Source organism: Paracoccidioides lutzii, assembly GCF_000150705.2.
Source record: "Paracoccidioides lutzii Pb01 unplaced genomic scaffold supercont2.23, whole genome shotgun sequence".
NCBI classification, from domain to species: domain Eukaryota; kingdom Fungi; phylum Ascomycota; class Eurotiomycetes; order Onygenales; family Ajellomycetaceae; genus Paracoccidioides; species Paracoccidioides lutzii.
Genome location: NW_015440969.1, coordinates 435,596 through 448,106, shown reverse-complemented (window position 1 = coordinate 448,106; position 12,511 = coordinate 435,596). Strand labels below are relative to the sequence as shown.

The following is a 12,511-nucleotide window of genomic DNA, read 5'->3' as shown; positions in this document are numbered from 1 at the left end:
ATGAAGGAGAATGTTGATTCCATGAGTGATAATGAAGAACTGATTGCTTATACAGTAGAATTTACATTATATTTCTATCAATCAGAGTTTGACTCTCTGCAATATCTCACTGTCAACACATACTCTGATATAAACTTCATCACTGACTTTCTAGGAAGATTCAGCTCCTGCTCTATCTCAAAGAATTGAATGACATTCAAGTGAATTCTTAGATATCTACAAGGCACATCTGACATAAATATGTTCTACTGAAAAGACACAGATATAGATTTTGTGACATTTACTGATACTAATTGAATGAGCTGTGATCTGAGTTTCTGCTTCATCATCAGATATGTCATTTATATGACAGAAAATCTCATTGCTTGGTGAAACAGCAAGCAGACAAGTGTTTTGAAATCATCTACTGAGGCTGAATATAATATATTATCAGAGGCTGTCTATAAGCTTATTTGCCTCTAAGAATTGCTGAAGGATACTGACTTCATGCTATTCCAGCTCAATAATCTTGATGATAATGATAGTCTGATCAAATCATCAGTCAATAAGTTGACATATACAATTCAGATGAATAATAAATCAGTGATTGAACTGATCAAAAGTGAGGCTATTCCACACTGATTTAAGCATAAAAAGGTCTACTTCCATACTCTTCAGAATCTTGTCCACAAGAATAAGATCTCAATTGATTACATTCTGTCTGCTGAGAATGCAGCAGACAGGCTAACCAAGACACTTGAGGTGACTAGATACACTCTATGACAGCAGATATTAGAAGACACAGTAAGCAGGCAGAAATGATTATATGGAGGAAATGACTGATTTTTCAACAATATGGGTTTTCCAGTCAAATTATGTACTAATACCTAGCTACAAACTATTTTTTGTATGTAATCTTGAGTACAGTTACATCAGTGAGTGGGGGTGTCAGGCCTATCCACCTTCTTATGTAATCTGCACTGTATATAACTTCCACGTAGCTAGTGATCACTACATAATCAATCAAGCAATCTATCCTTCACATATATACAGTGCATTTTAATATATTTCTTTTTCTTTGATTTCCTTCGACTGCCCCTGTTTACATACTTAGAATTTATATAGGTGCACAATAAAAGTGTGATTTTGATCAGTTCGTTAATAACACAGAAAAGAGCATATATGAACAGCATAAGAAAGTATATAACGAAAAACCGAAAGAAATATAAGGAGTCTGAGTGATGAATAGCTTAATTCCTTAATTACAATGTTAGGTAGATACTTGCTATGTATTGCTATGTATTACTTTGAATTATCAGAAATATCATACCTGAGTCTGTAATACATTCAAACAGAATAACAGAATAACAGAAGTTCTTTACTTTTCCTTGAATTGAGCTTGGAATCTACGCATATATTTCAGCGTCGTATATAGAATGAACTGACAAGGAGTCTCCATATTACTTTGATTATAACTAAGCCAAAATATCAACCAAAAACTTGTAACATCTACTTCCTCTTCGGCGTAGCCTTGGGTGTCCACATATCTGTCCCCATCCCCGAAACCCCCGCCCCCTTTCCCCGCCCTGGCGTACTCCCAACAGCCGCCCATAACCTCTGCGCCGCAGGCGTCAGCGACGCTTTACTGAACCCTTTCCCTGCACCCATACCAGCGCCACCAAGACCAGGAGTGCTACCAGCACCAGGAATCCGCCCAAACGCAATCATGGGGCTACTCGGGAACTTGGGCACTGGCGTCTTAATATCCCTTCCAGACCGCTCTGCGCGTTTAGTAGAGGCAACACGCTCGACCATGCGGTGGTGCAGGAGTTCGCGACGACGATTTTCGCGGATGGTGAAAGGGTTGGGTGTGCCGGAGCTGGAGGTGTCGTTGTTCATTTTCATGAGGGAGAGGTAATAGGCGGAGTTATCTTCGTCATCGGAGGATGGCTGAAGAGCGGGCTCGGGCTCCTCTTCATCGACGAATGAGTAGCCGTTTACGCGGGGTGTTTCGCCGCCTGTGTAGCCTGGTTCGGAGCCGGTGGAGCGGGGACGGCCCGCGATTGCGTCGCGGATGGCGGAAATGGAAGGAGATGGCGGGATGGACTGGTTATCGCTGCTTGCACTATGTTGTGTTGGGATTGCTTGGACACGGGTATTTCTGTATATTACTTGTTTAGGGCCGGCGCGGGAAGTGGATTCCGCTTTCTGTATGATGGTCTCATGCGTATCTTCTATGGACGAGGGGATGAACATGAGGGCATTTTCGGGTTTGGAGGCCCAGGCGTCTGGTTGGGCGGGGCGGGCATCTTGGTCCGTTGTGATGAGCTGGAGTTGCTTCTTATCCTTATCGTTACTATCCAAAGCTACAGCTGAAACCGCAAGAGAAGAGGTCGACGACGATGAGGAGGGGGCAAGCCGTTTTGTCCTCTCAGCTTCCCTCTTCCTGAACGCAATCTGCCTAGGCGTCAAGATCTTATTACCATTCCACATCCACGCATACTTTTCTCTCCTCTTTATATTCTGTTTATCAAGCAACTTATAAAATGACTCGTTGTCTTCGCTAGTATATTTCGTTTGGAATGCAGAGAGACTCATGTTCCGCACATCCACAACCGAATCCCCCTCTTCACTTCGTTTCGAATAAGATGTCGTCGAACCCACGACGGACATCGGAGTATCGCCACCAGCCCACTGAGTACTTCCTTTGGGGGTCTCATCGCCTACTGCTGCCTTGGACGATAGGCCTGGTCGCATAGGAATCGCACTCCCTAACCTTTCAAACCTCGTTGCCGTGGCACTTCCACGCCTTCGTTCACCAGCACCAGCACCAGCACCGGCACGCGGCGTCATAACTGCCTCCAAGTTCTTTCCCGCAAGCTTAATCCATTCCTTATTGCGCGACTCGAGAGCATCCAGGTACTCGCGCTGTGTCTGAGTCTCCAGCAAGCCGGGGAAGAAGTCCCGGGCGATGATGTGAGAGAGGGCGTCGGTGTATTCGTCTTCGTCGAGGACTGTGGCGGGTCGTTTTATGCGTTTCGGGGGAGGGGGAGGAGGCATCATAAGAGCATCTGAAGCGGAGGAGGGGCGTTTTATCAGGGATTGGGATTGTGAGAGGAAGGGAGACGGGGATGGAGAGGAGGCGGTTGTGGTGGGTGTTGAGAGGGCCATGGTTGGGTGGATATGTAGTTGTAGGCTAAAAACTAAGAGATAATATGCTGAAGACTGTGTGGAGGCAAGGTCGGGGTTAATGAGAATGATACATTATAGAGTGCATGGGTAAAGAGAGAGTTAATGGGGTGGGAAGATATGGGTGAATGGGCGTTATGGGTGCAAATGTAGTTGAAGTAGTTGAGAACTACGAACCGTTGTTGGCTGTTGATGACGGCCGGGCGGGAAGGTGTGTAAGGAAGGTGTGGCGGCAAATGTGTCACGTGAATAAACGAGGCTGAAATAAGCTTTTGATCCCGGAAGTTTATTTGTAAAAACTCACGGGGAAGGCACAAGAAAGCAAGGAGTAAATAAATGTCCAAAGAAACATCAATTGTTTTTGAGCATAGATATTTGTCCAAGTGAAATAGATTGGGCCGCCAATCGAACCCAGTGTTTGATCCATACGCAAGCAATATAAACTCAAAAGATAAAATCATTCTAGATGTGAAGAAAATGTAAAAACAAAATGAACTTACAAAACGCGAACGAGTAAAACCTCCGTTTACCAAAACGAACAAGGCAATCGCGCCCCAGTAAAATCATACCAGACCAAAATTGAAACTAAACAAGGCTTGATGCCTCCCATCCATCCAGCCTATATATAGGTAATAGTGCATGCTATAAAACCACAGCGATAAATAGATCCTAAACCAAGACATTTGTACCAGATGAAAAAGGAAAGGAAGAGAAAGGGTGAGGGAAATTGGAAAATGAGTGGTATTTATTGTCCGCTCTCTTTTAGTTTAAAGATGAATAATATCCCCGCCCGATCTTCACCCTCATTGCCTCAAGAGGGAAACCCGAAAATAGTATATAAAAGAACCACAAATGCCAACAAAGTCCCTATGTAACAATCCGCTTGCCAACCACCGAATTCACCCAAACCACCCCAAAACCAAGCCATACAGACGTGAACCGAAAAGGCTACAAACAAGAGATGTGAAGAGGGATACAAATGAGTGAAATATTTAAAAGGGAACGAAAGTTGGTGTCAAAGAAGGAAAGTGAAGAATGCCCCGACCGACCATTTGATAATATATGTCATAAAATTGTAGAGAAAAGTAGGGGGAAATGACACAATATGAAAGTGAAAGTAAATTGAAAGCGCATATATGCATTCATAAAAATTAATAAAAGAAAAGATTGGCGCGGACGATGTTACCAATTTCAAGTAACAAGTCCGGTGACAAGATAGTTGAGAAGCAAAGGAGGACTTGTGTGCCAGACAGAGCCAAAACCAAGATAAAAAAAATATATATATAAAAAATAAAAATAAAAATAAAGAGAAAAAACATTACCAGAATGGCAGGGAAATATGTAATGCAAAGATGAAACTATGTATAAATAGGAAATGTTAGCAAATCGTGGGCTCATGATATGAACGTATGGATATGTAAACGACAGTGGGTATATCGACTGGATATGAACAAAGGTACAGAGGGGGCATGTGGATGAGAAAGTGAACGAGAAAGGATTGCGGTTAAATGGTCGTCGTATGTAATGCCAGGGTCAACAAGATGCAAGACACCATGCAAGGGGAGAAACACAAAAGAGAGAGAGAAAGATAGAGAGAGAGAAGAGAAAAAGAGACAGTAAAACGAGAGCAATCAAGAAATCGAACTTTTGTTGTGATACATCAAATTTCAGTTGCAAGAAGAGAAGGAGAACGACAAAAGGTGGCAAGGCCACGTCTATCCAGGGATACAGAGAATATATCGTACGTAGAACTGGAGAAAATGGTTCGATATGGCGTATATTCCAAGTGTTAAAGTGTGCCACAGGGACGGAATTAGCAGTCAACACGTTGTCTCAATGGTGAAACATGGTTTTGATATTGTGTTGTGTTTGTGTGTTTTCCTGATGCATAATGCTGTTGCTGTTGTTATTTTACCGCGAAGGAGGACCTGCCACCGCGGTGGGGAAAAGTGAATACGATTTTCGCGTCTTCTGACCACTCGGCCCACGAGTAACGGTAGCAGACCGTTTCCGCCTGCCCTCTGGCACCTTATTCTTCGACGAGTAAGTGTCCAGCATGTCAAGGGCAGACGCAGACTTGGCACGGTCATGTACCGGTGCCATGGGCACGTGCGGTGAGATGTCAGAACTGTAATCTCCGCCACTTGGGGAGATGCTAGGAATTCGTCGCTGGGTAAGTTCACGCGTAAGACTTTTGCTGCATTGATGGATAAGCGGGTGAGAAATGGGGGTGGCCAGGGAGATACTTTGCTTAGGCTGTTCGCCAGTGGAAGACATGGAGTCACGGTCCACAACTGAAAGGCTGCAGCTGGGGCTGTGAACTAGATCGGGAACGCTAGTTGTGGAGAGTGAGGAATGATGTTTTCGGGCAACAGATGCTGCGTGAGAAATAATGCTTTCCTGGGAATTGTACTTGCTCATTGGCGAGCTGCTTCCATGGGAAGAATCGAATGATTCAACTACGGGAGTCTGAGTGTAAAGGGGGTAGCCGTCGTCGAACTTAGGGTCGTTGGGGATGAAGCTATCGTAAGACTGGTTGGGTGAGAAGTCGTCAAATGACGCTGAGAGAATTGGCACATGCTCAGATCTGAAGTAGCCATTTTGTGCCAGTGAATCACTTTCAAGACAGACCGGAATACTTCTCGTAGTAATGGGGCTGATACCTCCATTCTTTGCGGGAAAGGAGGATTGTTCTAAAACCAAACAGCCAGCGACAACGGTCTGATCACTCTGTTCCGATTCATCTAGGTTCTGTTGATTTTGGTTTACAGCGGGTATCGCAACTCCATTGGGATTCTCAGTGTCATTGCACTTGGAAATGACAGTCTCAGGCCACGTATCAGGAGCAAGCCTCTCGAATCTTGCTCTCACCTCAGGCTCTTCAAACGATGTGCGGTGCCAGTCAAAATTTGAATTCGACTCAGCAGCATGCTCATAGCAATAATCAATATCGTCCTCCCATGTTAAGTCATCTGTGGGTCGAAGCATAACTGAAATCCGTTTCCTGGATTCCCTCTTCTTGGTATCAAAATATTCATTAGAAGGGGTTCCATTGGTTGGAATTGTAGGAGAAGGAAGCACATCTGAAGTTGAATCTATATGCACAGGCAGGCCAGGTAGCGGTTTATCGATGTTCACTCGGGAAGTGGATTGACCAAAGCGGAAAGGTTCGGAGTCAGTTGCAGGCACCGAGTGGTGCGCCTCACTATGGCGAAATACAACGGTCTCGTCTTCCTCCAGAACGTCTGTGAGATCAAAAGCGTGGGTAGTTGACGTTGGAGATCGGGCCGTAGCAGGTTTACCATCCTCAGCAATGGGTGCATTCCCGGCATCAGGGAAATCGCTAGGGAAAACCAGCATCGGCAAGGTTGACTGGTGTGAATTTTCGTATAAAGTCTCCGGGACCGCCAATGTCGAGTGGAGGCCAAGCAGGGCATCGATGGTCTGGGGTGATGGCTCTGGAATATCCGGGGTTGCCAACTTCGAAGACGAGCGGGGAGGACCGACCATTGACGGTGACGAATGTTGTCTGGATAGCCGGGATACCGGACGAGAGAAGTTTTCAATAAATCGAGAATCTCGAGTTGGTCCCAACTTGGAAAGCGAATTGGGGAAAGTCTGTGAGTTATGTAACCGTGGAGGGTTCCAGGCATATTGAGACTTCAACCCTGTTGTGTATGAGCTGGCGTCACGTTTGGAGGAGATAGCATCGGACGGATATTTTTGTGAATGCAAGTTTTCAGCTCTAATACCCTTCAGTTCGCTGACAGGGCGCTGTGAGGCCCTGATAACAGATAGTTCCGTGGCTATATCAAGAAGCTGACTATTCTCCAAATCGGGCAATTGACCAGGGCAGGTGTGTGTAACATGCTGGAAGTCGAAGGGGTCAGAGATATTCCGTTTTAAGTCACCTATATAGCGGAGGGCAAAAGAAAAACAGTCAGTTATTGCCCGAAAGCATTGTATTCATGCATATGTATTTTTGATACATGTATGAAATATATAGTATCGACTTACGGGTATCGCTGTGTCGCGCTCTGTGGCTACGATAGAAGACACCTGATCCATCCAGTCTCTGGGATCCGGAGTGAGTTCCTTTAGTCATCTCGTCTTCCTCGTCTAGAGTTAAGCTAGATGAAATACTAAATTTGTTTCCTCGGCGCTTCAGTATGCGCGTGCCACGCAACAACAAGGACTTGGAGGTGCTGCCTTCTTTCTGTGAGGGACCAGTAGCGTGAGAGAGTGTTTTGCCGTCCTGAGAAGGTCTTCGGAAGAGAGTGTCTACGCTGGTCATAGACGAAGCGGGAGAGCTGTAGGGGGAAGCGATTGAGGGGGCAGCGCTGTTTCGAGAGCGAGCACCAAACACAGAGAGACGTTTGGGGATCTGGCGGTCGGGTCGCGAGCGGGTGGTAGTTTGGAGGTCAGGAATAGGAAAGGTAGGCGACATTCGCGGCGAGCGAGTTGGGTCGCTATACCATTGCGAACGCAGGGAAGAAGAAGAGGAAGAAGTGGAGAGAGTGGAAGTGTGGATCTTAGGTTTGGTGCTGGTCACAGCACAGGGAGCAGGGTCGAACATGACACGAGAGCGTCAGACCTGATTGCAGCGTGTAGGGGCCACTCTCCGCACTCGACCAGGACCGGGGGAGAGGGGTTTGCGTGAGGGAGCAGCGGAGGGTTATAGGAAGCACCCCAGCGTCGATTATAATTTCCTTGTCCAAGGGAGTATTAGAGGAGCCGGGGGTCCCCTTTTCCGGTGTGAGATTGTGCTGCTGATCCCTGGCGTCGGAAACGCTGCCCTTTTTTTTTTTTTTTTAAAAAAAAAAAAAAAAAAAAAAAAAAAAAAAGAGAGAGAGAGAGAGAGAGAGGAATTGAGGTGTCGCAATGGCCCAATTGGACAGCGAGTTTTGTATATCTCTGAAAGAATAAAAGAAAGGATACAAAGGAGTGAGTGGACAAGCTGGAGGTTTACGGGTATATGTAAATTGGGTGGCAGAAAGATTTAAAGTCTCCCCGGGGGAGACGGAGGATGCAGCGCGAGAGAGTAAAAAGAGCGAGCGAGGACGGAGAATCAAGAGGAAAAATAGATAATAATAATGATAATAATGGTAATAATGGTGCAAGGAGAGAGAAGTTGGCACTTGATCCCTGATAACGAGAACTATGTTTTCGCACTATTCTCTTCGGCTAGCTTATTCCATTCTCTTTCTACAGTATCTCACTGCCTACCCTTGTAAAAGGAGGAGACTGGTGAGAGGAACTGACCGGTCAGGTAGAGAGTCTTCAGGTCCACACAGAAACCTCAACCACAGACACGACAAGACACAAGGCAACAAATGAATAGATAATGGGGAGAAGGAGAGAGAGGAAGACGAGGGAAAGTAAAGAGGCAAAAAGAAAAGGAAAAGGAAAAGGAAAAAGAAACAAATGGCTGAGAGACACAGCAGAGAGAAGAGGAAGAGGAAGAGGAAGAGGAAGATGAAGATGAAGAAGAAGAAGATGAAGTTGAAGATGAAAGAAGAGAAAGAAGAAGCTGAAGCAGCAGCGATGTAGTAAATATTTAGCACGGGGAAGCTGCTGCTTCTGCTGCTGCTGCTGCTGCTGCTGCTGCTTGCTGCTGTTAGCTGTTGTTGTCTGGGAGCAGGAAAAACGACAAACCAAAGTTACCAAAGTTACCGAAGTTACCGAAGTTACCAAACCGTGCCTTGGCCCTGATTGACCGAGAGCGAAATTACATACAGTAAATACACATGCAGCATAGTGAGGTTGACCAGCTCTCACAACAGCCGTCCCACCCCCAAACACCAAACAAGGGTTTCCCTTTTTTTGCAGGTTAGATCCATTCTCTCCAGGGACCCGCCAATCGGGCTTTCCAAGCTTCCAATGTCGGAGGCGGCAGGCTAGAACGGTTTTAGTGCGATCTGGAGCTGTGCCTCGCCACGTCCACTGTTTCGCCGTTTCGCCGTTTTACTGTTTCACGCCGCCGGTTTTTGCAAAATTCACGGCCGCCTCCCAAGGTAGAACGCCGGATGGCAGCACAGAGCAGGGCCTCTTCTCCCCCATTTCTTGTTTTTATATCAGAGCAATGCCCGATAGTCTCAACCACAGTCATCGTCATCGCCACCATCTATTAATAAATGCTCCATATATTATGTATGCATACATCGTATATACGGAGAAGGAAAAATAATACTTAAACCCGGCAAGCAACGAACAAGAAGAGAACAACTTCTTACACGTCAAAAAAGCGAACGCAGCTGCTTCATCGCTTGCTCCACCACTAGCCATGGCCCATGGGACAGTTTGCTTCCAAGGTTAGGTGCCCAGGGGCGGTCTGGGGTCTCTGGCTCTGTCCTCCTGGATCTCACGTCACTATCACACAAGTTCACTTCCTCTCCGCCAACGCTGTGTTCATATCAGAAATGCCTATTTAACTACACTCAGCCAGCGCACAGTGCACACGGCACGCGGCACACGGCACAGTGCACAGAGAGTACGCAGTCACCTCAGACTGCTGTGTGCAGAAGTTATCTATCTAAAATCTACTATGTCAGAATGCTACCCACATGTCAATGACTCAGAGAGAAATAATCCCATAGTTGCTCAATGATTCAAGCCTGTCGTCCCCTTTCACAACACACTCCTTGAATTCTCCAATCTCCAACACGTCCAAACAAAATGAAAAGCGGAAAAAGAAGCGAGTGACCTCATGTGATCCAATCATCCACATTCGTTTAACCAAGGGGAGAAAGATCCGAAGTCGAAATTTGTGGAGAATTTACAAAAAGTCAATGATTTCAACCCTATAAACTCTAAACTCAAAACGTACAAAAAAGTTAACGCCCTTCCTTTCTTTTTGTTTCTTCAGCCGTTTCAAAATAAAACATATAAGCTCCATCACGTTCGAACTTCTTCTTCACCTTGCCCATCACCTAGCCCGGGTTCGGCCCAAGCGTTCCCAAACAACCATGTTAGCGGCAGTTAGGGACAAAGATAGCTCGCCCACTTCAACAAACCACTCTTTTGGCTCTTGGGAAGAACCCTGGCCCGGTTTCACACGGCACAAGCTGCCGTAAAATAATAGCAGTGCTGATCATGTTGACGATCTTTCATGTTGTAAGTGATATCTCGTCCCGAATAATGGGGTTTTCTTTTTTTTCTTCTTTTTTTTCCCCCCCTTTCTTTAACTGTTCCTCTCAAGAATCATCAGAGCTTAGGACACCGATGACACCTGAGGCTGGGTCCCTGGCTTTGGGGAATTTGTTTGCTGACACTGATCGACCATCCCTCAGTCACTATTTAGTTTAAAGGTTTGTTTGTTGGTCAAATTGTTGGAAGATGCTACTTTGGTATGCCCGTTCAATGCTGATCTTCAACCCATCGTTTAGCATACCCTCAGGGCTCTGTCAATCTTTTCTGGGACGAAGCCCAGTCAGTACAGTATGAACACTGATTTTTAAATCTTTTCCGTAGCTACTTTGTTCTGTCCATTTTCGTTTTTGGTCTATTTATCTTTTCTGGTTAGGTTTGGTGTAGTTCATAGGAAAGCAGTTGAGGGAGGTTGTACTACTCCCGTAACTCCTTCGAAGCTGGGTGGTCCTGTAGAGCGACTTGGCATGGCTGGCCTTGAAGCTGGCCGCATAGCTTGCATATGAGTGTATGGATTATTGGATGGAGCAGCAGGAGTAGAGAGTTCCTGTGTTACCTCTACCTTTATTCTCATCTTACTTCACTTCGAGTTTTCTCGATTTTTCTCACGCATGAACCACACCCACTTCCGCTGCCAAAACTTCGTGGGAGAGGAAAGATATGCTTCATTGGGAGACATAAACTACAACGCCGTCTTTTTAAGCTGGAGACTTTCAGCAACTCGGAATTCAGAATTCAGAACCCGGAATAGCTGTACACCTCCGTGTTTTTGATCATCAACTATCCGCCACGATCGTCGCTGAAAGTGCCTTAAGAAGATCCCATACAATAACCCCTCAGCGCCCCAATAAACCGAACTTTTTAAGTCTTCCATGATTTTATTACTTTTTTCCACAAATGATCTGATTTCACAGCCACAACGGATTTTCCCGTTTTATTGAACCTTCACACAAGGTACCGAAAAATGAAGAATTGCACCCTTCCATTTTTCTCATTCCCTTCCCTTCCCTTCTTTGACGTGAAGAACTAGAAAACTAGAACAGGAGCCGCGAGGTTCCACCCGCAATCCAACGGTAGTCAAAAAATCCTTGCAGTCAAAATCCCAGAATCCCAGAATCCCAGACTCACAGCACGGAGAAATGTGTTTTCAAGCCCCAGCTACAGGGCAACCCTCCCTAATTCCCCCGCCGTGCCCCCCCTCCCCCACCTCTCTCCCTCCTCACAAGAACCCGCCACCCGTCTTCCTCCTGGCCAAGGAGAGTCGGGGAAGTCCCATCGTGAAAGCTCCTGCAGGTACTACTGCGAACTCCTGCGTCCTTCACGGCTCGGCCTAAGAGGTGCATCTGGAGTATGTGCGTGCGTATGTGGACGCGTGGGTCTAGGACGATGGGTGAGATGGTTACTTGGTGACGTGCCTCCTTCGTCCTTGGGACCTGTTCCCAAAAATAGGTAGACACACATGGTTACCAAGATAGAGACGGGGAATGGATGTCACGTCACTGCTGTCATGATTGTGCTTCTTTTGACAGGAGATGAGCGTGGGAACGAGCGAAGCATGCTTGTCAACCTTATCTTATTTTATCGCTATCGCTTATCGCTATCGCATATTCGCTCTCTATGCTACCCCGCGTAGTTACAGCTGTCAATGCAACTCCAAGTCGAGGATGTCTGACAGGAAGTGGCCCGCCCATGGTTTCTTGGCCTGTCCTGGGATGGTGTCCATATTCTACTGTATTCGGAGAGATAATTAGGTTTTAGTCAGCCGTCAGAGCGAAGCTGTAATTTATGGTTCCGAAAACGGGGGAGTGGGAACAAACTGGAGGAGGGGACGTCCTTTGACGGATGATGTTTTAACGTGGAGATTTCTCGGATATATAGTGGGACAAGTTTCTGTGGATGCAGACAGTTACTTAACTTATTTAAGGACTCCCAATAATTGTCCGTTGAAATCCCGTCAAATATCCGTTGAAAGAGTTTGTATGTACAATTGGTAGCACACAGAGCTGCAAATTTGCGAAATAGATAATTTTTTTAATTTTTTTTTTTGGCCTTCCCATAGTTATCTGGAAGTTCCTCATGCTTTTTCGTCTCTAATAAAGAAAGAAATCCACAAGAGGAACCGTTCCAGAATTCAAGCATTGCAGAGCAGAGGTGGCGGGCCGAGGCAAAAGCAAGGCACGGTTTGAAAACCCGTTTT

At 45.9% G+C, this 12,511-nt stretch overlaps 2 protein-coding genes across 2 annotated transcripts; both read right to left on the bottom strand.

Annotated features, from left to right (window-relative positions):
- Positions 1 to 1,488: 1,488 nt before the first annotated feature.
- Positions 1,489 to 3,150, bottom strand: PAAG_07366 (hypothetical protein; the record flags this gene model as incomplete). Its single annotated transcript, XM_002790783.1, has 1 exon — positions 1,489 to 3,150. The coding sequence occupies one exon, from the start codon at positions 3,148 to 3,150 to the stop codon at positions 1,489 to 1,491; it is 1,662 nt and encodes a 553-aa protein (XP_002790829.1).
- Positions 3,151 to 5,079: 1,929 nt separating this feature from the next.
- PAAG_12385 (hypothetical protein) lies at positions 5,080 to 7,744 on the bottom strand (the record flags this gene model as incomplete). Its single annotated transcript, XM_015847880.1, has 2 exons — positions 5,080 to 7,079; positions 7,186 to 7,744. The coding sequence occupies 2 exons, from the start codon at positions 7,742 to 7,744 to the stop codon at positions 5,080 to 5,082; spliced, it is 2,559 nt and encodes an 852-aa protein (XP_015702523.1).
- Positions 7,745 to 12,511: the final 4,767 nt, after the last annotated feature.